This window comes from Rattus norvegicus, chromosome 4 (genome assembly GCF_021556685.1).
Source record: "Rattus norvegicus strain SHRSP/BbbUtx chromosome 4, alternate assembly SHRSP_T2T, whole genome shotgun sequence".
Classification (NCBI taxonomy): Eukaryota; Metazoa; Chordata; class Mammalia; order Rodentia; family Muridae; genus Rattus; species Rattus norvegicus.
In genome coordinates, this window is record NC_141537.1 from 119886663 (window position 1) to 119914141 (window position 27479).

The 27479-nt window shown below is 49.3% G+C and overlaps 1 protein-coding gene across 4 annotated transcripts in view; it reads left to right on the top strand.

Moving 5' to 3' along the window:
• The window catches only part of Tgfa (transforming growth factor alpha), an 83368-nt gene that overhangs the window by 19486 nt on the left and 36403 nt on the right, over positions 1–27479 (top strand). For all 4 annotated transcript variants that reach the window (XM_087656004.1, XM_087656003.1, XM_087656005.1 and 1 more), the window contains 1 exon segment: positions 15758–15811. In XM_087656004.1, the coding sequence (XP_087512130.1) occupies positions 15758–15811 (54 nt within the window).

Consider the following 27479-nt stretch of genomic DNA (forward strand, 5'->3'; position numbering starts at 1 on the left):
ATCAATTAGCAATCAAGAAAATTCCCCCAGACATTCCTACAGGCCAATCTGATGGTGACAATTCCTCAATTAAGATTACCTCTTAGCCAGGTAGTGGTGGCACAAAACCTTTAATCTCAGCACTTGGGAGGCAGAGGCAAATTCAGTGAGTTTGAGGCCAACTTGGTCTACAGACTGAGTTCCAGGAAAGCCAGGACTACACAGAGAAACCCTAACTCACAAAAAAACAAATATTACCTCTTACCGGAGATCTAGATTTGTGACAAGTTGACAAAACTATGACACCTGCCTTGTTAGGAAATTTTTTAACAGTGCTTGGATTCTTTAAAAGGGCGTGAGCCATATAGAAGAACTCCTGAGAACACAGGACTGGCATCCCAACAGGGCAAAGAGCCTGTGAGGGGATGGTCTGGCCTGTCACCTTCATGATAGTCTCAGGCATTTGCTGTCCTCAAAGTCAAGAACAGAAAGGGGCAGAGGTGCTGGGTATGAAGATTGGATTGATAAGTTCTTAGGTCTTCCAGAAGTACCCCTAAGGGTGTTCCAATGGCTTCCTACCAGAAGGAACTCTGGACTCTACCATTTCTAGAGAGGACAATTCCTTTCCCTTGAAGACACGTAGCACTCCATCAGTGGGGACAATTGTCTGTCCAGTTCTCTCCATATGAAAATGTCACAGGAGATGGAAGGAACTTGTGACCCACACATGGACCTAAAGCTGCTTCCAAGCTGGTGTCTTTAGCACAGGGACACGCAGAGCAGAGTGTAGTCTTCGAGTCTGTGGGTTTGCTGCTGACTGAGCTTACTTGCTGTGTCCTCCCATCTGAGTCTCAGGTGCCAGCCCCTGGTGGTGCTGAGGTCACCACCAAGCAGGATGGTACTCTGGGTGAGCTTCCAAAAGGCCTTTGGGTTGGTATTTTCTTCCAGAGATAAGATGGCCTAGGTGTCCCTGGGGATCTCAGAGGGCAGAGAAGGTAGCAAAAGTCTCCATAGCTATGGTTCATATTATGATGAAGACTGTGTGGGATGCCCACTCAGGAGCCCCACTCACATATACCTGGAAGACCAAGAGGTTAATTAGCCACCGTTCCCTGTCACGGTGTGATGACAACTAATATAAAAGCATTGACCAGGTCCTGAGAAGGAATGTCTCTAGTATGCACCACTGTGTGATAGGAGAGGCCACAGGAGCAAGGCCTATGGCCCTGAACCAGGATGCTGGATTATCTTGCTGTGTCCAAGGCTGCTAGGATGCCTGTCCGCCTCCACACTGGAAGGCTTCTCTGGAAGACTCCTTGCATATAGATCTGCCCATTTCCCCATCCTCTCTGACACCTTTTCTGTGCCCTCTGTTCTAGAGATTGGGGTTTTCCTCTGCTCCCTCTCTTCCAACATGTTCTATGGTTAAGATCAAGGGTGGGGATAGGTGGTCCTGCCAATGGAGATGAGTCCCCAACTGAAGCTGGCCATTGTTTGTTGCCAGAAATCCTCCACAGCAGCAGCTTGTTGAACACAGACTCCATAGTGACCCAGGACTGACAGGAGATGGCCAAGTCTTGATCACTGCTCATTGTTGGATGCCAAGTGGACTCTAGGCATAGCTGATATGTCTCCACTTTCATAGTCAGGGAGCCAATGGACCTGGATGGTTAAGGACCTCCCCTTAATCTCAGTAGGGTCTCTGCATGTCTGGAAGAGCCCATCCAACTGTTCAGGATGTAGCCTTCTTCGGAGGGGGACATTTTACCTGAAGATAGGACATTAGAGCAACTAGACAGAAGACAGGGGAATGCCCTTACCATGACATCATTACCAATGGATGTCTTTTTCGGTCTGGTTTATAACTGAATAGGCTATTTTTTTAGAGCAGTTTTGGGTTTCAAAAGAAATGGATCAAGAATCCCAGAGCTTCCACACGCTCTCTTGCCTTTTCTGCTACCAGGACCTCTCATTGGTTGTTATGTCTGTTACAGTTGACATGCCAATGCTGATATGTTACTACTAAGTTAATAATATTTACCTAAAACTGCTTTAAAGATCTATTTTACTTTAAGTGTGTGTGTGTGTGTGTGTGTGTGTGTGTGTGTGTGTGTGTATGCATGTATGACTGAAGTGCCTTCAGAGGCCTGAAGAGGGTGTTGGTTCCCCTGGAGCTGGAATTATAGACAGTTGTAAGCTGCCTCATGAGGGTGCTGAGAAACAGACTCAGGTCCTCTGATAGAGCTATGTGCACTAAGTCACCCCAACACACACACACACACACACACACACACACACACACACACACACACAATTTTACTACAATTAAATATAGGCAACGGCTCTACTTGACATTAAGGTTTATGTATGGTGGTGTACATTGCAGGGGCCTGGAAAGACTTGTAATGTTGATTACAGTCTGCCATTAGAGCATCACTCAATGTGGTTTCAAGGTCTCAACATTCCTTGTCTCCGGCTGCTCATCCCTCTCCTAACTTCTTAGCCACCATGGACCTCTTCAGACCTCTACACGTGTGTCTTTTTCAGTTCCCATAGGGAATTCCCAGCCATTCCAGCTCAGCTTCATTTACTTCTGGAACCTTATGGTGTTCATACTCTCCTGTCTCTTGATAGCTTTCTATTTGTTGATGTATGTGTATGTGTATGTGTATGTGTATGTGTATGTGTATGTGTATGTGTATGTGTATGTGTATGTGTATGTGTGTGTGTGTGTGTGTGTGTGTATGTGTATGTATGGTGGCATATGGATATTATATACATTCATAGATAGATAGATAGATAGATAGATAGATAGATAGATAGATAGATAGATAAACAGACAGACATGTATGAGAGAGACCTGTTCATTGCTACATAATACCCACTGTGTAAGCATAACACCATTTATCATTTACCTGTGGAAGACATCTTAATGGTGTCTAGGTTTCAACAATTAATGGACAGCATCTACAGACACTTTGAGGAAGGTACCTTTTCCTCTCTTTGATACACAGCAAGAGGCGTTATGGCTTGACCCCCTAGCAGGACTCAGGTACTCAAGCTTGAAGTGGCCTCACCTCGTCAGCTTCTCTGAAATGAGGTCTGGCCATTAGGCTGTCCTGAAGAGCACCCCAAACAGGGATGATGCAAGACCCTTATCCCATGAACCTTCCTCTGCAGTTTCAACATGGAGTCCTGTCTCCGTCCCTCCTTGTTCCCATGAGCTCCCTGCTATCGTGAGATTTGAACCAGCCTAGCAGCAAATATCCCACCTTCCTTTTCCTCCTTCTCTCTCTGTTCTTTCCCAACAAGGGGGTGACTATAGAGAAGATGGGGGGCTAGAAGGTGCTCCCACCACACCCTCCATGATGTCTCCCATAAACCTGAGGGATTCTAACTGTAGCTCTATTTTTTTCTTTTTGATGTTCTAAACTGACATTAACAAAAGTCACATAATCATCTGTCCCCAAACTGAGTGGGCAGCGTGCCTAATTCCCTACCAGTGTCATCAGGACTCACAGATGAGTCTTGGAGACTCAGAGAATGTAAGGCACCGAACAGCATTGCTACATGTGGCCATGTAGCACGTGGCCTGAGGACATCAGGGCCCCCCAAACTAGGCTGTGGACCAGGAGAGCAGAATGCTCTGTCCCTCAAGACCCTAAGGGACAGTGCTCCAGAGTGGCCTTTGTCAGCCTCCATACTATCCAGGCAGGCTTTGTGCTGTTCAGCTGAGGTGCCTCTGGTTCATGAAAAAAAAGACAGACATACAAATGCAGATGGACATGGAACGGGGTCAGAGCTGGCAGGAATAAGAGCATCCCACACCCTCCAGGATGGAGTCAGTCCCAGTCTAGCCTCTAGAAGACCACTTGCCAGTCTCTGATGAGGGACGTGTCAGCTTGTGTGATTGTCCCTAGCTCCTTTCCCCTGCCTCTTGGCTACTTCTGCTCAGGCACAGTTGGGGGCTGACGGGCCTGGGGTGAAGGGATTTTCCCCTTTAAGGTCTAGAGTATCTTAGCTAGAGACTACAACTGCATCCTACGAGGAGCAAAGCCCCATGCATTATGGAAATGTAGTATCCTTGGCCTACCCCACTGACTATCAAGAGTGGCCTTTGTCATTGGTACAGTAATGAAATCCCTGTGGAGTTCAGATAACCCTGTAAGCGCACTGCCAGTGGGAAGAAGCCTTGGCAGGAAAAGGAGGGGGTTGCTGGTTAGGGTCTCCTGGTGAAAGGCAGCAAGACATGGACACACACACGCGCACACACGCACATGGGCATATCCTTCTTCCTTCCAGCCCTTACCTTTTCTTACCCGTCCTTTCCTGTCTTCCTCTGGGTCACTCCCACTTCCCACTTCTGGTACCCTGTCAGTCTGCAGTGTAAAATGGACCCGCTGAGCTTAGGGGGCCTTCTAGGCATTGCTTCTTCCTCTCTATGATCGTGCTTCCTGACCACCCGTTTAGCTACTGTCCCTTCCTCCCACTTGCTTTCATACCCAGCCTAATACTGCATTGACTTTAATCCTGCCAAGTTATACTTGCATCTGTGTTGGCCCGAGAAACACCCTCTGCAGGGCGGTGCCAGGGTGTCCTGAGTCTTGGGGAGTTGTCACTCACTTGGGAAATGGAGCAGAGTTCAGGGACTGTTTGCACATTCCTGAGGACTGCTAAGCCCCTGGGCAGGTGAGCTATCAGAACATGGGCTAGCCACCAAGAGGGGAGTATACCCAGCAAGCATGAAGCTACCAATAGGCTAACATAGGCTAACTGTGTTGGTCAGTGTCGGGCTCAAAGGATGATTTGGACCATAACAGGCCAGGAAGACTGAGATGTCCCAGTGGACCACACAAACGGGGGAAAGGACTCATATCTCTGTGGACCTCAGAGACTAGCAATGGCTTCCACATTTGCTGACAGCAAGTGTACTCTATTCGTAGCAGCAAGGACATAAGAACAACTTCACTTGTCACAGTAGCAGCCAGGGACAGTTCCTTCATTTTTCAGTTCAGGTGAAGCAGATCCTTGCTGTTGGCACAGGAAAGGATTTCTGGGTGAGCTAAGATAAAGCAGAACCAATATTTTTAGAGGTATTTTAAAATATAGACTTTGAAGTGATACAGTTAAGACACTCAGAGATGAGTGTGTGAGCTTCTCTGAGAGAGAGAGAGAGCCTCCTTCACCGTTTTTACAGTAGTCGTGGGCTGGAGAGATGGCTCAGCGGTTAAGAGCACCTGACTGCTCTTCCAGAGGTCCTGAGTTCAATTCCCAGCAACCACATGGTGGCTCATAACCATCTGTAACGGGATCTGATGCCCTCTTCTGGTGTGTGTGTGAAGACAGCTACAGTGTACTTACGTATAATACACAAATACGTCTTTAAAAAAACCAGGGTCATTACAGTAGTCGTATGTAGGATTTGGGTGGTTTTGAAGTTGTTATCTTCAAAGGATGTCGAAGGAACCACAGTGAGATCACCGGTGGTTCCCGAAGACAAGATCACACTTGATAAAGGAAAAGTCTAGCTCACAGGGCTTCAGCAAGGTAGGCTATTGCCAGGAAAAGTCTAGATCACAGGGCTGCTGGAAGGTAGACTATCGCCACTGTAAACCGATGTCTCTTTTGAGAGTCCCAGGAAATGGAAGCATAGTCGGCCCTGCACAAAGTCGTCCATGTACAGGCCTTAAGCCTGCCCCCTCACTCTATTGCTTATGTTACAAACCTTCCCACCGCATCATAAAGCTTGCCTCTTCCCCGGCCAGAAGCTTTTGGCTCTGGAGCAAGGGGCTCCTTTCCCTTCGAAGGTCCCTATTATTTCCCCTGTCTTTCTAGCCTGCCTCTTTCTTTGCCTGTTTCACACTCCAAGGCCCTGGGCTCTGTAGCTGATACTATAGCCTTGGCCACTTGAACCCTAGTCTTCACCCTTCTTGGGCCTCTTCCAGAGACACTTTCAGATCTGAATCAACAGCAGTCAGCTGGCACTGGTGTTTGGAGCACTCACCTTGGTACACTGTCTTTGCCATTTCCGAGCTGAGCCCAGGTAAATCTTGTTGGTGACTCAGCACCTGGGGACTCCAGCCAACATGGCTACCTCGAAGTTCCAGGAACCCAGATGGGGGTGGCTGGAGAGGCCCCCGAGGAAGAGGAAGCCTGACTCAGGACCCAGCCCAGTCCTTTGATAAACCTGACTGTACGGAAGAGATCTAGAGATGGGCTCCCTCCTGGCAGAGAAGGGCACGGCACAGATCTTATAGATAGACCTTGCCAAGGGCCTTCCTTGCCCCAGGACACACAGGCAGCTCTGCGACCTGGCGAGTAACTGACTGAGCCAGAGCTCTGTTGTGAGGCGTGTACACGGTGTGTGTGGGCAAGCCTCAGCAAGCAGCACAGTGAGCTGGGCTGCTGAGCGGGTGAGGGGTCGGAGCAAGGACTGGGGTCTTTGTGACATGCACTATCTCTGGCCTCTCACGTGTCCTTCCGAATGGAAGCGTCTCAGTGGGACAGGGTAGGTCTCCTGCAAGCACCTCTCCAACTTTTCCCATTAGCTGGGTTTCTGCTGTTTGATTTACCTCGGGGGGCTTTCCAGCCGGTCAGGATGCACCACCTCTTTTTGCAATCAGGTGGGCTCTGCCAACCTCGGGTCTGTGATGTCATCAGTTTTAGGCATCTATAGGATCGGACCTAAACTCTAACAGCTCAAAGTACACTGTAAGCATCGGCGACCTTTGACACAGGGAAAGACGATTCCTAGGTAGCTTTTATAAATCTGAGACTATGGGGAACAGGGTCTGGGCTGTGAGAGGGAGAGAGAAACTGGGAACCCCAGATGGTCTCTGGATGTGAGCCAAATGTGAGCCAAATGTGTGCCACAAATGGGCATCCGGTAGCTCAGGGAAGTCAAAGGCCCTGCTCGCAGGAGTGATGGGCAGGTGGCAAGAAGTGGGGGCATTAGCTGGGCTTAGGAAACGGGGCAGAGTGTCATGGGGAACAAGTCCCTGGACCTGGGAAGAAAGACTATGAAGTACACCTGACAGGAGCCCCTCAGATGCTCTAACTGCAGCTCCTGTCTGTGGGGTGCCTCTTGGTATCAGGAACTGCTTCCGCCTCCAGCAGTGACAAAAGAGCCTGAGCGCACACTAGTCACACTGGCTTCCATGTAATACACTCTGGTCTCCTTGGAGCGGTCTGAGAGAGCCAAGATTGAGGAAACAAAAACTTCCCTGGGGAAGATCAGGGGTCACTGGGCAGGCCAGTTCCACAGCCCACCCTAGAGGAGAACCTCTGAGTCATGATTTTCCATATCGAGGGAGACAATGTAACACTGCCAAGAAACAGATACAACTATTTGAATTTCTACCCAAGGGTAGGTTTTATCTGCGGCTGCTCAGACTAGTCATTCAACAGGCCAGCTTCCTGCCTCCGACCCAATGATTTGGACTTGAGCAAAGGGTCAGAGAGACAGACACGGACAGATGGATATGGCACTGTGGGATGGGCTGACAGAGGCAGGAGCGCTCTGGCTCCACTAGGGCAGGCGAATCACCTCACTCCACTTTGAGCTCCTCAGTTGGGGTTGTTTTAAACTAGAAGGTGGCTTACAGGAAAAGGACTGTGTGGGCTGTGAGTGATGGGCCTCTATGTCCCCCATCTCTCCAACACCTATTTGGCCATGGTAATAAATACTCAGTTACTACTTGAATGAAAGAATGAGAGAGAGAGAGAGAGAGAGAGAGAGAGAGAGAGAGAGAGAGAGAGAGAGAGATTCAAGTATGCTTCATTTCCCATGAAATCTGAATAAGAAAGAAAACCCAGAGACGTAGAAGGCAAGGAGTCTAAGCAGGAATTCTGGGTAAGGGTGGGTTTCTGGGATTCCCTCTCAGGTTCCCCATTATCAACTCCGGCTCTCTTCCCAACGGGGAGACTTCTTAGAGACACTCAGTCAAACCAAAGTGGGTACCAGATATTAGGCCAAGTATGGGGATAGTGGATGCAGGAAATACCACACTCCAGGGACAGATGGATAAGTGGGACAAATCTCAGGGCGGAGTAGAGGAAGGGGGAGCTGAAAAGGACAAGATCATTTCCCATGGGTGAGCTGACCTTGGGGTGTCAGACATGGCCTCCTCAGGGAGTGAGGTGTGGGGGAGTGAGGTGCCAGTATGTGAGAGAACATTTTAGAGACAGTATTACTGGCCCGTGTGCATACACAAGTCACATGTATTTCCAAGCACACTGTGATGTTTTAAAGTATGGCTGTGATTGAGGAGATTAGCAATCCACTGCCCTAAACAGCTATTGATAAGAGCAGGCAAGTGTGGTGGGCACAAGCCTGAGGCCCAGCACTAGGGGTATGGAGGCAGGATCAGGAATCCAGGGTTAACCTTGACTACATAGGACATTGAAGGTCAGCCCAGGCTTTGATAATCGAATCCTGTCTCTAAAATAAAATAAATGAGAAGAAATGCTCACTCCGTGCCTGCAGGTTTCTCACAAATGCCCTATTTCCTGTGTTACAATGACTTTGTCCAGGAGATGGGTTCTGTGACCTTTTACAATGAAGGAAAAGAGCCCCCAACAGTTACACACAGGTCAGAGTTGCAAGGACCCCAAGTAGTGGGCTGAGAGAGGGCCTTGGATGTCTGACTGCAAATGGGGTAGGCAGTGAGAGTCTAAGCACTAGAGAGAGTACATCTGGGGACTGATGGGTGTGTGTGTGTGTGTGTGTGTGTGTGTGTGTGTGTGTGTGTGTGTGTGTGTGTTTGTGTGTGTGTGTGTGTGTTTATGTGTGTGTGTGTGTGTGTGGAAATTTGGGGAGAGGCTGGTCTCAAACTCACAATGTAGCAGAGGATGATCTTGAAGGAGGTTGACCCTCCTTCTTCAATCGCAATCACCTGTACTAAGACCATGGTCCAGCACCTCCATGCCTGGCTCTTAGGCTATGTGCTTTAAATCTTGTTCAGGACTCCAGCCTGGGTTATGAGTTGGGAAGGAACCTGGTCCAGAGTGCTGGCTCTTCTGTGCTCTCTGTCTCTCTGTGTCTCTCTGTCTCTCTAAGCCTCTGTGTCTCTGTCTCCCTCCTCCCTGTCTCTGTGTCTCTTCCTCCCCCTCTCCCCAACCCTCTTCCCTCATCTCAGCAGCCATCAAAAAGGCAAGGCGGGAAGGCCTCAGAAGAACCGGTTTGGCAACTGCTGTGCTTCCCTGAGAGGCACTGAGGCCTAGACTGGGGAGGCTGGGATCTGGTATGGATGAAGTGTCCGTGTGGGGGCTGGCTGTGTAGGAGGGCTTGGCTTGGATTGCAATGTAGAGGGAGGGGCTGACCTGGTCTTCAGCCCTGCCCGAAACAGGAGGAGGCGGAGGAGGGCATGAGTTTATTTTTGACCTTGTGACTTGGGGAGCAGGCCCTGTTGGAGGGTGATGCTGGTGTTTGGGGAGGGAGTCAGGACAAGCATCTGGGAAGGTCTTAGTTAACTCAGCTGCTTTTACTGTCTGCCTCTGCTTCAGTGTAATAGTTGGGGACACCACTGGCCCAAGTGTCTTGAATATTTAGAGGAAAGATCACAGATCTCAGATTTCTTGCTTGCTTTTTTACTTTAAAAAAAAAGACATTTTAATTCTTAAGTGTGTGTATGTGTGTGTGTGAGTGTGTTTGCATGTGTGCATGTGCACGAGTATGTCTGTGTGTCTGTGTACACACCTGAGCTCAGGTACTAAGGTGCTGCTGGATCCCCTGGAGTTAAAGGAGACTGTGAGCCACAGGATGTGGGTGTTGGGACCCACACACAGTGCCTCAGACAGCAGTACCTGCTGCCAACCGCTGTGCCATCTCCAGACCCACACCCTTTCCTCCTCCCCTTCTTTTTCTTGCTTTCCCCCTCTCCTTCCTGCTGCCTCACATCTTCCTCCCAGTCTGACCCTCCTTTTCTTGTTGTGTAGATGTTTGCTCAATGTTTGATTTTATTGGGATAAATAGTGACTTTTTAACATCCTAAAGAAGGTCAGTGTCCTGGCATACCAGTGGGCTTCAGCACTATGACCCTGGAGCTCATGTGGTCTTTGTTGCTGCTCCCCTGGATTCTGGGGAGTTCTGGAGCATGAAGAAGCAACCTCAGGGGCAATCCAGTCAGCTGCCAGGGCTAAGGGCTACAGTGCTCTAAGGAGGCAACGTACCATTTCACTTGGCCTTTGCCGCAGTCCTCTGAGGAGATCCTTTTCTTGTTTGGCAGAGGGATTTCAAGGCTTAGCCTACTTAGAGTGTGTCAAAGCTTCCCGCTTACTGACTGATAAGGGCATGATGTGCATGAACCCAGGACTGTGGCAAAGTCAGGGTATACGGAAATCAGAATTCAGAAACTGGCAGACGCTGAGATGCCCAACCCCTTTGCCTCTTCACCTCTCTGTCCCTGAGAATCTCTCCTAGACCTAGAAGGATGTGGAAAATTCCTTTGAGCTTTCAAGTGATGCTGGAGGGTAGGCTGAGGACCATTGACATACAATCACCAGCTCACCAGAAGATACTGCCTTCGACTTGCCAATATGATATTAGCTGCTTAAGGGACCCCAGAGGTTGGTAGGACAGGCAACTGAGGCATCCAAGCTCACTGCCTCTTATGGGTTGTGACTTCCAGATGGACGAGTAAACCAGCGAGTCTGTACCAAAGACAGAGAAGTGGGGAGAACCCCGATTTGATGTCTCACCCAGAGCCTGCTAGTTTGCATTATTCCATGTAAAAATGGAAGATAAAATTATCATAGAAGCACCCCTTGCTAAGACTATGTGTCCACAGTGACCATTGCCTGACCCCTAATTCCAGGCAGAGGACTTACTCAGAAGGGGTCAAAACAAGGTTGGTTGTCCCCACCAGCTGGCTAAGAAGGTGGACAGCCCTCTGTCTTCTTAGCTGCCTATAATCTGGAGACTTGGCCAGTCTCAACCAGCTCGGCCACCTAAAGACAGACCTTATATTAGAAAAAAGAAACTGGCCCATGCATGGTGGCACATGCTTCTAATCCTAGCTCTTAGGAGACTGAGACAGGAGGATTGCTGTGAATTCAAGACCTGCCTGGACATTGTGGCAGAAAAGGAGGAGGAAGAAGGAAGGAGAGGAGAGGGAGAGGAGGAGGACCTCCTAAAGAAACCTCCTGTTTGCCCAGACTCCCCATTCTACTGAGCATGTCTTACCTCAGCCAAAGGGAAAAGGAGTATTTGGCTTTGGAGGGGGTTGGTTTTGGTTCTTTCCTTTTGAGACAAGGACTCAAGTAGCAGATCTGTCCTCACACTCCCTATGTAGCTGAGGATGGCCTTGAACCTATGATACTCTCATCTCTACTTCCCATCTGGGGTTAGAGAAGGCACGGCCACACCTGGTTTACATAGTGCTTGGGAAGGAGTCTACAGCCTGACGCTGTGTGGCACCTTCTTACCTACAGAATAAGGCACCAAGCAAGCTGTGCATCCCTAGTCTGAAAACCTGAGGCCCAGAGCCTGAAAGGATTTAAGTGCTCACATGGGGCTTCAAGGGGAAGAGTCTACATCTGACCGTTTGGAATGGGTCACAGTCACCAGGCCGGCACCCTAAAGTTACTGAACCAAATGACACTGAGTCTCTTCATAGGACATACATATGAAACAAATTAACTTTCTATTTGTGACTTTGCTCCTGTCCCCAAGATTTCTCAATATCTGCATACAAATATTCCAAAATAAAATTCCAAAAAATTTAAAAAAATCACTGGTCCAGGAAGATTGTTTGATCGTTAAGGTGGTTGCCAAAGACAGCTCCCTGGGGCTCACTGGAGATCCAGGCCAGGCAAATGCCCTGTGTCCCTACAAACTAACAAAGGACTGGAAAGATGACTCAGCAGTTCAGAGCCTTTTTGGCAGGTCACAACCATCCTTAACTCCAGTTCCACACCGTATCAGGACCCACCCACCTCATGACGCGGTGCTGGCCTTTGCCCGTGAGTTCCCACCAAATTCTCCTTCTCGATGTCAAGGTCCTTCCTATGAGTTGGAGGGCTGCTCTGGAGATTGGGTGGCTATGGAAAGAGCCCTCTGTCTCATGAGGCCATCTGTCTAAGTGACTCACTCTTGGGTCTCTTGTCTTTCCAAACACCTTGCCTCACGGTCCCCGGCGTTCTCTCTGTCCTGTTTGGCCAGTTCCTCTAAGGTTCCTCTGCGGCTTTGCCTGACTTCCTCGAGGAGCTGGTGCACAGCACCCCTGGGCGCAGGGCCAAGTGCAGACTGACACCTCCTCCCAGGAGAGATGGGGAGGCTCTTCTCCACTCTGGAATTTGTAAGGCAAGAAAGATGCTCACTGGTCTGTGTTGGCAGATCTGGGTCACCCATTCACAAGAATTCTTGTGCCACTGGGAGCCTGGGTGACCTTGTGCTAAGCTACAGGGCCCCACTGGGGCGGGGGCGTCCATATCTTCGGTGGCTTCCCCTCTGTTCCTAGTTGCTCTTCACCTCAAATGAGAGACAGGAAGAAGAAAAGGCTAGCAACCACCCCCCAAGGGCGCATGTATCCTTCCATCCCACTCTAGCCCAGCTCCTGTCCACCCCCACCCGATGCTGTTCTTGAACCCAGAACATCTGCACCCAAAGGTACCTGCTGTGACCGTGATCCACTTCCCCATCTTTCTTTGATCCCAGAACCTCACCCAACCCAGTCCTTCCCTCTGAAGCCAAGCACAGAAGTACAAACACAGGAGTGGTGTGGAGCTCTTGCTGGGTTCCCACTGAGCCATTCAGTTGAGGAGGTGAGAGTCCAGGAGCAAACACAGGCTGCAACAGAGGACAGGTTAGGACACACCTCTGCTGGGGCAGCCAGGAGCCTGAAGATGCCCATCTCAGAACTGGGTATTACAGCTGAGTATCCCCAGAAGAGGTAATTGCCAGACGATTAGAGGATCCTGTCCCAGACTGAAAGAACAGCTTGGGTCCCTGTGCGGAACTGTCAATCTCAGGCGTGGGACTAAAGCATGGATGCCCCTCCTTAAGACCTAGGGGAACAGGAATGCCCAGCCTCTCAAAATGTCATTTCCTAAAACTCCATCATGGATAGACGTGGAGTCGGCTCCACTTCTGCAACCCCACAACACCTGGGTCAGCCTATCAAGAGTTTCTGAGTGGCAAACAGCAATATTATAAGTGTGGAGAGTTCACCTTGCCTCGAAGCCCAGGTCCCGGTGTGTGTTGGGAGCAGAGACCAGGCTTCCCTAAAGATACATTTCCGTTGCGTGGGCTTTTCCCTCAGCACTACCCGCTGGCCTCCTTTTCTTTTTGAAGTCTGCAGTTGGGATTTCCCACTTTGTAGATACTTAGGCATGAGAATGAAACCCTGGCAGGACAGCCTTGAAAGGATGCCTGTCCTCGAGGGAGGAGAGCTGGCTGGGTGGCCCTACAGCCTGCCTTCCCATCCTCAGGACCAGTGCCAGGTGGCTTTGACACTCAGCCTAGAGGGACTAATGGCTCCTTCCTGCTGCTGAATCTGAGCCTACACTATATCTTTCTGAGCCCTGGTGGTGACAGCCAGTGCTGTGGTGGCCCCTTGGCTTCTCAGAGCCTCGTGTCTGCCAAGGCCACTTGTTCCTAGAAGGCCTTCAGACACCAGGCCACATGTGGAGATTGCAGGGTCCCCAGCACATACAGATAGAGCAACCTTCAGGCCTGGTTCATGGGGAAACTGAGGGCACAGAGAAAAAATCTCAAGAGGAGAGGTTGCAGCCTCTGGAAGACCTCTAGGTCTCTGGATTAAGCCAGGAGGGTCATACCCGGTGGAAACACACCTGTTGGTGTGTCAGACCAGTCAGGGCACAGTCACTTACCAGTGTCTTGCACATTGCAAGTGGTCAGACTCAAGCCTCAACTTTGTGTTGGAGCCTGGGCAGATTTCTGAATGTTTCTAAGGTTCTGTTTCCTGGACATCCCCAAGGGTAGGGAGGCTGGGAAGAACCTACATCTAGGGCAGTGAAATGGACAGGGCAAGAATGCAGGAACCTGGGCAGGTTGCAGAATGGTGGAACCCCACCTGCAAAGAGAGGCTCGGCCTCATTCTGCCTGGCCCAAGGCCCATAGCAGCTAGAGTGGAACTAGGGCATCATGGGAACAGAGAGTACAGATGAGAGTACAGAAGGGAACTATTATTGTCGCCTCTCTAGAATCATAAATAAAAGCAAAGTGTTGTTCGTTCCTCAGAGGAACATGTGTTCTCTGTAGTCATTAATTAATTCCTGAAATGCCTTCATGAGTTTGGTAATTGGCAGCTGACAGGTGAGAAAGAAGCAGAGGGATGAAGGAGTTTTGTGCCAGGCAGGGACTGGTCCCAGCACACACGCAATCTCCTGTCTCTGGTCCCGAAGCTGGTACAGCCAGGCTAGGTGCAGGGTTTATGCAATTTGCCCTGACAGGAAGGGTTCAGGCAGAGAAGTGCCATCGGGGTCACTCAGTGGTTGGGGACAGTTGTTGACAGGCTGGTCATACTCCCTGTCCTGAGATATGCCAGCCACCTCCATGTCAGCTTTGACTGATGATGGGTCACTGGCTGACTTCAGCCCACAGTGGTTCTTGGCAGGGCCCACAGCATCAAGACGTGACTGTCCCACAGCTCTAAAGGCACAACCTCCAACTTTTCCTGGCTCTGACAGGAACGGAACTGGGTGTATGCATGGCAGATGTCCCTTTGAAATGTGACTGTATGACGATATATATATTAGAGCCTATGAACAAGTGGGCTGTGGGAAGGAAACACTTTCTCTGAGAAACAGGAGCCCACTGTTGGACCCTCAAAGATCGTGTGGTAGGAAGCAGACAAGACCTATCTTGATTTCTGCAGTGGCTTAGGGAATCAGCCTTCTAGAATGATCTGCCTGAGGGACAGCCTCCTTTGCAGGGCAGCCCGAGGCATATCTCTGCCTTCAAGATTTGTAAGAGCTTCCTTTTTATGGAAACTTACCACTCTGTTCCCAGAAACTTCCACTACTGTAACATGAGGACATGTACAGGTCACCTGTTGGCAGAGGTGGCCTTACGGGTCATGTGTGTGTGTTTGACGCTGTGCTGTCTTGGAGTTCTCATGACTATATTAGAGTCTGTGTCTCATGATAGAAGCCAATAGGAAGGAGACTTAGTTCCCAGGGTTCTGCCTAGTGCCATCATTGGGCTTCCATTCATGGGTCATTGTCCCTACAGTGCTCAGCACCTAATAGGGTCTGGACATGCCTGAATATACCCCATGACCTCTCAAGGAAGAGTGTGGTGACAGTTCTCGTCATCTGTCCTCAACCAGGTTCCTCATACATCTGTTTGTGATGGTGCAATGCTCTGAGGTCACCACTCTCCATGGCTAGGGACAGGCAGTCTCAGAGAAGCATGGGTACCTTACTAGCCCCCAGCTATGTCTCAGCACATTGCTTCAGCTAGAGGGGAGTCTAACCGTCATACAGCGGCCCCTGTGTGAGTATGAAGGTGCTGTACCCAACCTGTATCCTCACACCCAAAAGGCAGCAACAACATACCCAGCAAAGGGGAAACTCCACAACAGGTGGAGAGAGACTAAGGCAGAGAAAGACAAGGACAGTCCCCTCTGCTCCCTCCCATGAGCATATATCCCCGGTCTCGGCACAAGGACCCTCTGCTTTCCTTTGCACCTAGTCCCTCAAAGAAGGTAGTCAGACACAATTATCGACCCCTTCATAAAATTCTGAAGTCTTTGCCTTTCAAAGAAAAGTCCATTTCTGAGGAGATACTTACGCACCCTCTCTGCTTCCCCCACAGGTATCCTGGTAGCTGTGTGTCAGGCTCTGGAGAACAGCACGTCCCCCCTGAGTGGTGAGTCCATCTTCCCTGGGTATGGATAGGGTGCAGATCCTGCCTCTTCTCTGGAGAGCTCCCTCCCTGGGTCACTCCCCTGACCTTGAACCCTATCTATCTCCTCTGAGCAGGCAGAGGAGAGACTAGTAGGAGGCCTTCGTGGCCCAAGGGGGCTGGTGCATGCTTGCCTCAGGGGCCACCTATTCAGAGTCCTTTGCCTGTCTAGACGCCCAGTGTGAGCAAGTGAAATGGTCCCTGCAGGAAGAGCTTGAAGCTGTTCATACTTGACCAGCTTGTGTGATGATTAGATTTCTGAAGCTCCTGCCTGATTCTGTCCAGTGACACTATGTTTAGGTTTATTTTGTTGTTGTTGTTTAGGCTAAGTTATATTCTCTCTCTCTCTCTCTCTCTCTCTCTCTCTCTCTCTCTCTCTCTCTCTCTCTCTGGTTTCTGTTTGTGCATAGTAGTGTCGGTCTTAATGATTTTGATTCCTGCTTTTCTGTGTGTCGGGACAGGATTGTGGGCATGCGCTCAGATGCTCACGGTTGTATGACAGGCACTTACCACTGAGCCATCTGGCAAGTACCAGATGCCATAGCAATACTTACAGCCTGGGTGTGAGGGAACATGAGGCCAGGCAGGACACGAGGCCACTTGTTCTGGTACCCGATGGGAATATAACCAGGCCGCTCTGGGGAGCTGAGATGCTGTGTATGTGTGACCCTGCTCTGCCTTACACCCTTCTAGACCCAACTGTGCACTTCAAGCATGCAGGCTCTGGGGGGGGGGGGCAGCCAGGGAGGACCTGCTGGCTACTGAGTCCTGGAATGGTGGCAAATGCTAATGTAGCCGTCAGTTGTAAAGGCATTCTTGACAACATTGCCCCGTCAAGTCTCTATCTGTTCACATAGATACACAGGGTCTGGGGATATCCCTCTTGAGTCTACTCCCTTGGGGCCTGGGAGTGGCTCATGCTGAGCCTCTTCGAAGCGCTGCAGCCCCTCCTGGCAGACAAAAATGGCAGTGCCTTCCCCACCAGATGCCTCAGTTCCTTCTTTCCCTTCTGGATTTCCTCCTGAGGGAATGTGCCCAACACCAGAATGTATTTAGGGTTTAGCCCCTCACACAGAGGCCCCCGAAATCTGCTCAGTCTCCTGCTCTGCTGTCTGAGACTGTCATGGCTGAGCACTCCTGAAGGCACAGGGTGGCAGGCCAGAACAGAGGCCACACTGTGTGCTTTACAGATGCCACCAAGCCACTTCTCTTGGGGATAAGCAAGGTGGCTACCTGTCCAGTCTCTGGCTGCTCTCAGTTGGGTGGACGATTTAGATGTGAGACTGGTTCTCTCTGGTTTTGCACACTTTATAACCTGGGTCCTGGGACTCGGGGTGGGGGGTGGGGGCAGCATTCAAGTTCAAACAGTGGTGACTGGGTCATAGTGAACTCACCAAAGGCTGGCTGGCTAAGCAGGGCTTGCCTGTCTCACTTTCTCTTCTTTTAAGTGACTTTAACAATAGGACTGCTTAGTCTGTCCCACCCCAATCTGCCTTCCCTAGGGCTGAACTCCTGAGGTGGGGGTAGCTCACATGTCCCTGGGCATGTTCGGGTTCATGTGTGCGTAAGTATGCACGTGTTCACATGCATGTGGAGGCCAGATGACAGCTCTCAATATCATCCTTAGAAACGCTATCCATCTTTTCTGAGAGAGGGTCTCTCAGTGGTTTGGAGCACTCTGATTGGATTAGACCAGCTGGCCAGCCAAGTCCTTCTGTCTCTGCCTCTGGGCACTTGAATTAAAAGCAGTTCTGGGGATTGAACTCAGATCCCTACACTTGAACAGCAGGCACTCTACTGACTAGGCCATCTCCCCAGCCCTCAGTTTTAATTTGTGAATATTTTGGAGTTTTCTTATGTCGTCCGATACTTGTATTTCTTTTCAGGTAAACACTGTTTTGGGGAAATGTATTTATTTATATACTGAGTGACTTCAGTAACTGAGCTCCCCTCCTTCTGTGCCCTGGGTATTGGTGGGCTCATATACTAAATTCCAGAAGCTTCCATTAGGTGTTAAGGCAAGGAATTTCAGAACTGTAGCAAATGGGCATGGATCTCCACTCCATTGGCCAGAAGTAGAAGCAAATGGGTCTACCTTCAATTTTTATAAATCCCCAAATGGCCGCTGTGCAGCGAAGGGCCTCTGGCACTCATAGGGTGAAACCCAGCATCACAGAGCATTGGGGAGAGGAAATTGCAGGCTCCATGTGCCAACCCAGGGTGGGGCACGGGCTCAGAGGAGCCCAGGGTCTGACCAGGAGCTTTTTTTATGCATTGGGGGAAGCATGGCTGCCATTAGAGCACACAGTTGCCCTGGGCCTTCCTTGGTAAGATCTTACTTTGTTCCCTTTTCTTAGATCCCCAAATACAGAGGGTGGAGGGGCCCAGAGGTGTGGGAAACTGGGTTGCATCATCGAACACTTCTCAGGCATTTACTTTGGGTGGGACAGGGAAGAGCACGGAGCCTTGGGGAGGAGGCCAGGATCCTGTGGTGGGGCCCACTTGCTTTCAGACTTTCCATGTTCCTAGTATGTTAGTCCTCAAGGATCTGCTTAGATTAGTTCCCTCGTCTGTGGGACTGGGCTGAGCAGTGGCCTGAGAATCTCCACATGCTCTCCTGATGGACAAGGGAAAGAGGCCTTGGAGGCCTAGGAGGGAGGTCCTGAGGATGCTTTCACATTTTTAGGGAGCATTGTGTCAGGGATCAATTGGTGATGCCTGCACACAGCCAGGTAGGGAAGGGGTGGTCTAACTGTCATGCAGAGTTGGCCCTCTATATCTACAGTGCCACATCTTAAAGCCACAGGGTAAACTAATCAACAATACCTGGAAAAACGACAAGCATAGGGAACACTATAGACTTTCTTCCCCAAACTGCTTACAAAAGTAACAGGATGGCCACTCTTTCTGTACTGTTCATGTATAGAGTAACGAAGAAGCTGTTCTAAATGCACAGGAGGGGCTAGGGAGATGGGGTGGTGCAGCTCCTCAGAACCCACATATGAAATGGACAGGCACGGTTCCCTGTGATCCCAGCACATAGGAAGTGAGAAAGCTTAGGGCAAGCTAAGCTAGATGAGCTGAAACAGTGAGAGTCCCTGCCTCAAAAAATACAGTGAAGAAGAATACAGGAAGATACCTGATAGCAACTTTGGGCCTCCATGCACACACAGACACACACACACACACACACACACACACACACACACATACATACACATAAACACATACTCACACACACATACATACACACACATACACATATACACACATACACACACATACACACATACACACACACATGTGCATGCACAAAATAAATGTATAGGAACATGAGTGTAATGTCCATGTATAATCTACACCATTTCCTGTAAGGACTTGAGCATCTGGGTTTCAGTACAGTTGGGTCCTTGCTTCATACAGGACAGATGCATTCTCTTGGGACGTTGCATCTCTAGGGTGCTCTTGTATCTTCAGACCCTAACCCTCTGCTTGCTAGAATCCTACAAAGAATCAGACATCTTTCCCTGACCCTCCAGGGGCCAACCTGGCAGGTAACTACACAGCTCGTGAACCTTTCTTGGGAGTGTCACTAAATGCTTACTGTGTCATTTAGACCATAAAATGCCACAGGAGTGAAATCAGTGTTCTCAAGTTTGGAACATAAACTTTTATCCTCGTCTGTTTATAAAAGTCAAAGAGAAACATCAGCCGGAGGCAGGGGAGGGCGTTGGCACCCACAGCTTAGAACACGGCTACACCCTCCCCAGGAAAAGCTCTACCCTGTCTTCAAAAAGCACCTTTTCAATGCCCCCTTAAAAGAACAGAATGCACCCAGTCGCAAAGATGTGGGGCAGTCGCTTGCCTCGCCCTCAGCAGGACTGCACATTCCCAGGCCACTCATCTGGTGCTTTTCTCATGAGACTCCCTGTAATGACCAAGAAGGTGTGGCGAAGGCCCCTCTGGGCCCTGGGGAGCCAAGTTCCTACCCACCTGCACACTCTTCAGATTGGCTCTCTGTACTGATTCCTTGTGCTTCGCCCTGGCCAGTGTCTATGGACTCTGGCCTCCCTGTGTTTACTAGCCTGTTGGATTTAGTATCTGGAAGACTTTTCAAAAATGATGGATGAACATAGAAACATCACCGTGGGGTTCTTTGTAGGTGAGACTTATCACCATTCTTACTTGCTTGGGGAGGTGGTGCCCAGGTCAGGCATCAGTGGGGACTGTGGACTTCGGTTGAGAATCCAGGCTGGGCTGCACGGAAGGAGGGCAGGTCAGATTAGAGGCGAAAGCCTTTGAAGGTTCTGCTTGTTTACAAAGCAGAAGGAACATGGGCCGGCCAGCTAGCCAGCCAGCCAGGTCTCTCCTCATTGCTCACCTCCTTCAACAAAAGCTTTTCAGAACTTCAAACTGCCTCCCGGTTCCTTTGTCTGCAGTTTTCCCACATGGGAAGCTGAAGTCATTCTAAAATTAGAAGGCTCACGTGTTTGACCCAGGTACACGGTTCACCTGCTTCAAATCTGCCTCTCGAACAAGAGGCCTGCTATGCCACGGCGAGGGATAAAACCACACACCTATGTGCGGTTGCACAGCGCTTGCATAGAGAAGCAGGATGGCATGAGCCTTCCTGCCTTCCGAGGTACACTCCTTCGTCAGCTACTTCCTCATTGTGTGCTCTGTGTGTGTGTGTGTGTGTGTGTGTGTGTTATACGTGCCTGTGCATGTTCATGTTTGTATGCACGTGTGTGCACAGGTGCTTATGTGCTTGTGTATTTGTACACACATGTTGAGACTAGAGGCTGACAGACATACACTGTCGTCCTCAATGGCTTCCACCTCATTTTGTTCCCGGGTTTGGTTCTAAGATTTTTCTCTCCGTTTCTGTGAATATGCCTACCTTTGCTTGTTGACTTTGTGTGTACCGGAGTTTGCAGAATCCAGAAAAGGTGTTGAATTCCCTGGAACTAGAGTTACAAATGGTTGGGAAGCCACCAGGTGGGTGCTGGAAACTGAACCCTAACTTAAACCCCAGTGTTAGTGAGACCGGAAGCATTCCTAACTGCTAAGCCATCCACACTTTTTGAGACAAAGTCTCTCACTGAACCAAGAGTTTGTTGATACAGTCGGGCCCGCTGGACAGCAAGCACCAGGGGTTTCCTGTCTCTGCCTCCCCGGGGCTGGGATTTCAGGTTCGTATCTCTGCACCTGGCTTTCGCTCCGGTGCTGAGGATGCGCGCGCAGTCCTTCATGCTTTCCCGGCAAACGCTTTACCAAGTGAGCCATCCCCACAGCCCTGCCTGTTACTCTTTGTGGAGGAAATTGTGCTGCGTCTGTGGCTTTGCAAAAAAAAGCCTTCTCCAGGAGAAAACAGAACACATAACACGGGAAGAAATTGCTCCCGGGGCTGGCTAAGAGACACTTACAAAACCCTTGACTCTCCCTGCACCTCGGTTTCCTCTCAGTGAAGTAAAGGAAAGGGATTAAGTCGGTGGCTTTTCAAACTCTGAGTTAGAGTGACTCCAGTAGGGACATGAATGACATTCAAAAGCACTCATGGCCTCCCGTGGAATAGAGGCAGTCAGTGCTCAGTGCAAGGACTCGGTGTCAATCCGTGACTGTCACCTTGTCTGAGAAAGGGTATACTTTTTTTCTGCTGTATGTTAGGCTAACTGGCCGACGTGCTCTCAAGGATTCTCCCATCTCTGCCCCTCCTTTCCCCCCATGTGGGACCCTGACAGCAGATCAGTTTGAATGTGCTTGCCATTCAAAACCCTAAACACACAAGAACAGTTCTCCTTCTGTGCAGATATTTCACCAATTTACATAATGTATAATTAAATTACGCAAATACAATAATGAGTTCAACTCACATAAACAGGTTTGAGCACAACACAGTGGCCACTTGGTAAACATCTGAGCTGACTGGTAAGAACAGAAATAAATAGGCTGTCAACTATGGAAGCCACCTACCTAAGCTTGTATGGGCTGAGGGCCTTGATCCAATGCCAGCAGAGGAAGAGAGTGCTTGATACTGGGTGTCCTAAGGGCGAGTTTTAGTAGAGCTAGAATAGTAGAGCAGCCATCGACTTTGGGAAGCAGGGCGAGTGCTAAAATTCATAGGATTTTAAACCCAGGCCTGTAGATGCCTTATTATATTGTTGTTTGTAGAGTTTGACTTTCGTTTTACACACACAGCTGAGAACATTGTTCCAGAGGGCAGAGGGCCCTGAGGAGAACTAAGTGTTAGCCAAAGAAGGGATGATGGTTGGTTTGGTCTGCTTTGGTTTGGTCTTTGGAGACAGGGTCATGTGTAGCCCAAACTAGCCTTGGCCTTTGACTTGATATGTAGGTGACAACAGCCTTGAACTCCTGATCCTTCTGCCTCCGCCTCTCAAGTGCTGTTACAGGGTGACGCCAACCTGCCTGGCTGATGGCGATGATCGTGACATCCCAGAAGCTGACAGAGCCAGGGCAGATCACGACAGACTTCTCTCAAGAAAGCCATACTTACACACTGTGAAGACTCGGTGCTCTAGTCTCAGTTCTCAAATGGACAGTTTTGATACGGTTCACTAAACTGTACCTTCCTACAACTGGGTGCTAAGCAGATTTCCCATCTGACTGGCCACTCTCCCAAGCTGTGGCTGTGGCATGGCCCCGGACAGCATCTATCTTCGGTGGAAATCCTGTCACAAGCAGAGCCCACGTCCTACAAAAAAAGAAAAGAAAAGCAACAACAAGAAAACCCAGCACCCTCCCGCCATCTGCCTATGCTTAAGGAGTTGGCTTCAGCGTCCTGCTGGGAAGATACTGGGTTCCCCAGCTGGCCCAAGGAACACAGACATAGGGACACATGCAGAGACCCGGGGGCCATGCACAGGCTGGGCCATTACTCTGTCTTCTGTGAGAACATCCTAGGCCTGCCATTCTGCATCTGCCTTAGTGAAGTCTGATTCTTAGTAAAGAATTCGATTGACAGAAGCAGAAGAGGAAACCTGTAGGGTGACAAAGGACAAGAGGTCAGTGAGGCTGAGAAAGAAAGCAGATTCCATAGTTATTCCTGAACAAGAAGAGCCCAGCATCCCAAGTCCAAAATGACCTGGGAATGGTTCTTCACAGCCGATGTTTGTTGAGCTGCCTTCAATGTCCTGATTGTCGTAGTACTGTCTATTGACCCCACCTAGCATTGCCTGTAAACAACTCCAGTTGGGTAATTGTCTTTATTCGGTTGGTCTGTAGGCATGTCTGTGAGGGATTATCTTAATTATTAATTGACATAGGAGGGTCTAGCCTACTGCAGGCAGCACCATCCCTAGGTCAGTGGTCCTGGGCTATATAAGGAAGCTAGTTAAGCAGGGGCCACTGAGCAAGCCAGCAGTATTCCTCCATGGCCTCTACTTCACGTTGCTGTTTGCATTCCTGCCCTGACTTCCTCAGTGATGGACGGTGATCTGGAAGGACACAATGAAATGAGCCATTTCCCCCAAGAATTTCCACTCCCATGAGGAGACAGACATCATGGATCTTACTCTATAAGCCGAAATATTGTCGACAATGATACCAGAGTTTGGGACATCCCATGTACTTGTCATGGGATGGTAGCATCTATTGCTGATGGGTGAGGAAAACAAAGTGACCATTCTGAGATTTGACAGATCATGACAGGGCCTTCCTACGTAGCCCAGCCTGGCCCTTAAGAGCAGCTTGGTGTTAACCTGTTAAACAAGACGTTTAACACTGTGCACAGCGAGTGGCCCACCTTAGCCCTTCTAGGAAATCTGCACTGTAGAAACAATGAGAGAAGTTAGGATATTCCCCCATGGGAGTGGAAAGGGGAGTCTTCAAATGTCCAAAAAGGGGAAGCAGCTCCAGAACAGGTGACAGAGGGCTCCGAGGTGGCCCTCAAAACTGTCGGTGAGAGAGTGGAGTGATGACTCTGGCTGAGATCACTGGCTGCTCTTCGGAGAGCCAGAGTTCAGTTCTAGTACCCACATGGCAGCTCACAAACCCCTGTAACTTCAGTTCCAGGGCCTCTGAGGGCACTTCATGCGTGTGGTGCACAAAACATATATGCAGGCAAAACACCCATACACATACATTTTTTTCTTTTTAATTTTTAATTATATTAATGAGCCAATCAGAATGATTCATGCCTGCAGTTCTAGCACTTGGGAAGCTGAGGCAGGAGTTTGAGGCCAGTCTGGGCTATACATAGAAAAGAAAGCATCTTGGTTGTTTTCAGGCAAACGTTCAAGGAGCCCAGGCTAGCCTCAGGCTCACTGTATAGTTGGGGATGATTTTCCTGCCTCTCCCTCCCAAATTCCAAGGATACAAATGTGCCTTTAAAAATTCTACTGATGAAGAAATAAAATGTACAATAATAAAGGAAAACACGCGTGATGTCCACATTGGAACAGTGGAATTGAAAGATGGACCTGAGATTTACAAATGCATGACCAGAAGCAAAATTAAAGGGCAGGCACAGGCACATTTACAGCAGATGAGCCTGCCGCTCCCTGTGTCCTTGGTGTTGAGCAGCTGCTGTGGTTGCCAAGGCTAGCCCAAGCCCTGAGCTCCCCTACTGGCTCCAGGTCCTGATCCCAGTCGATACACAGCAGCCTTCCCTGTGGCCTGGGCATCCAGTTGAGTGTCTCCCTGTCAGTGAGCTTTCCTTAGTGGTCCTGTGGCTCCCAAGTCACAATCCTCTTTGCAGAAACTAAGCACAGGCATTCCTAGATCGTGATGGTCCTTCTTCTAGCTTCTTGCCTTACAGCATTTTTGTGCTCAGGAGCAGTAAATGAATCACACGAAATATTTAGCACTTCTTAAGAATTTGACTTATTATGCATATGGTGTTTGGGGTTGGACATGCTACAGCACACATGTTCAAGTCCAAAGACAACTTAGTACGGTTGGTTCTCAATGATAAACTTCACATGGGAGCCAGGGGTCAAATGCCAATCCTCAGGCTTTGCCTGTTAAGTTCTGTGCCAGCTGAGCCGTCTCACCCAGCCCATCTCACCCAGCCCTCTGTTAGATGGCTTTGCTCGGTGGTATGCTAAGGTAAGGGCTCTGAATACATCCAAACTCGGGTGTCCAACGGCTGAGCACACTAAATACATTTTCAACTTATGTTTCCCATGGACCATCCGACCAAGTGCTCACCTTCTTGCAGGCATGGGAATTATACTCTAGAACCCTTGCTTTTAACAAAAGTGGAAGGTCTTTCTGCATCCCCAACCCTAGGCGCGTCTCTTATCTGTGAAGCAGACAGTGGGCAACTGGTTGACGATGGGAGGGGAGGATGGTGTAGCCTCCCTGGGCACGGAAGCTTTCCTCCCACATTCTCCCCTGCCGCCCCCTGCTGCTCTCCATGCTATGTGTCCTTGCTGGAGAAGCGGGTCCTGTGAAGTAAGACTGTCTTTATGAGGCTACTTTATCCCCAGCAGTTGAGCACAGAGGCAGCGGATCTGACCTTTCAGTGCCATGACAGTCACCTCACTGAAAAACATAGACCAAGTTTCCCATTAGTATGGGGCCCACGGAGCTGCGTTCTGAGGCCTTAGTCACATTTTGCTAGAGTTTGGGAGGAAGCAGAGGCTGAATGGTGCTTGCCCTAGAAGCTAAGATGTTCTTGGCTTTGAGTGACAGTCCCCTATCCCCGGAGCCCTTGCTTCCCCTCAGTTGGGTTCTGGAATGAAGCAGGATGGGGTCTGCAGTGAATTAGGACCCTCACCTCTAAGCCACCTCTCCCCATTGAGGTGTCATCTCTGGGATGACAGGAAGTACACAGTGGCTTTGTTTCCTGGGGTCTCAAGCCAGAGTGGGCAACTTCTAAGCTGTGGAACCTCAGAGCCTACAACTCACAGATTCATCTTGAGTCTAGCCCAGGGGTTCTCGACCTTCCTAAGCTGTGACCTTTTGAGACAGTGCCTTATGTTGTGTGACCCCAGCCATAAAATTATTTTCATTGCTACTTCATAATTGTAATTTTGCTATCATTCTTAATCATAATGTAATTATCTGATAAGTCTTAGGTGACCCCTGTGGAAGGGTCATTCGATAATCAAAGGGGTCACGACCCACAGGTTGAGAATTGCAGGTCTAGTGTCTTATCTTGAAGTCATGGCCCAATTCCCAGATGTCTCAAACGCCTGACCCTTCCGTGACCTTTGGCTAATCTGTGAGCCTAGGAGAAAAGGAGTGAGAGGGGGCAGAGCAGAGGCCTCGTGCAGCAACTGTAGCCTGGAGCTGGAGCAACGTCTTTTCCTTCCCCTCTGTCACTCAGCAGCCTTTCCCATGAGCCTTTTCCCATCTCTACCCTGAGGGGCTTGGACTATGGTAAGCTCCCCTCCGCACTTTACCCAGTAGATGTAGGAAGGTGTTTTTGAGGTCTCAGAAAGGAAAGGTGTCACATGTGTCACTCTGAAATCTGCCACCAACGAATCTTCCTGATACAGTGACAGGCTATGATGTGCCTCTGTAAAAGTCTGGCATCTTCTATTAAAGTCAGTTTTCAGCACTTTGCAACTGGCACCTAGACAAATAAAAGCCAGCACAGAGAAGGCAGAATCCTGAATCCTGACCATAGGGATCACTGAGTGAGTACTTCCCAACCTTTTCAGAATAAGCCCCCCTAGATAGACAGGCAGACAGATAATTATATTTGTAAGAAATATATTTCCTATGTATGTATACACACACACACACACACACACACACACACATGGTTTTACTCTATAGCTCAAATGGCCTGGAACCCATATGTAGCCTAGGCTGATTTTGAATTTGTAGCAATCCTCCTGTCTCAGCAAATATCAAAAGCATAAGCCCTACAAGTAGTAGTTGAGTATTTATTAATTATATTTTATTAAATTAACATATATAATGTCCAAAACTGCTCTGAGAGTCCAACATGTCACAACAGACTTGTATTGATTGGTCATGTTAAAGTCACATACTCCCAGCGTGAACTGACAGAATTTACTATGTGCTGGATACTAGTCTGTCCAGCATCATTTAACTCCTGCAACTCAGAGAAGGCAGCTGCATCTTTTATTTGACAAAACTTGGGCACAGAGGAGCTGTGAAAAGTGCCCAAGGTCACTAGGAAGTGGGACTCAAACTCAGGTGATGATGGGCTGCAGGCTTCTGGGTACCTAACCACTGTGATTTTAACCTCTGCTTACACATGCGCGCGCGCGCGCGCGTGTGTGTGTGTGTGTGTGTGTGTGTGTGTGTGTGTGTGTGTGTGTGTGTTTCCTAGTCTCTCTCTCTTAGAGTTTTGTTGCTGTTACTGTTGTTGTTTATTTTCTGTTTCATGAAAAATTAAACGTGGGCCAGTAAGATGGCTCAAGATAAAAGTGCTTGCAACCAAGCCTGACTACTTGAGTTCGATCCCTGGGTTCCACATGATGAAAGAGAAACTGACTTCCAAAAGTCTCCTGACCTCACGTGCATCCCATAGCATCATGAACACTCACATGCACACACACACACACACACACACACACACACACACACACATATGATAAATGAATCAAAATGTAATAAAAATAAAATTAAATACTCATCTTAAAGCAAACCATGTGTGTAATCACCAATGTATGTGCATACATGGATAGCATGT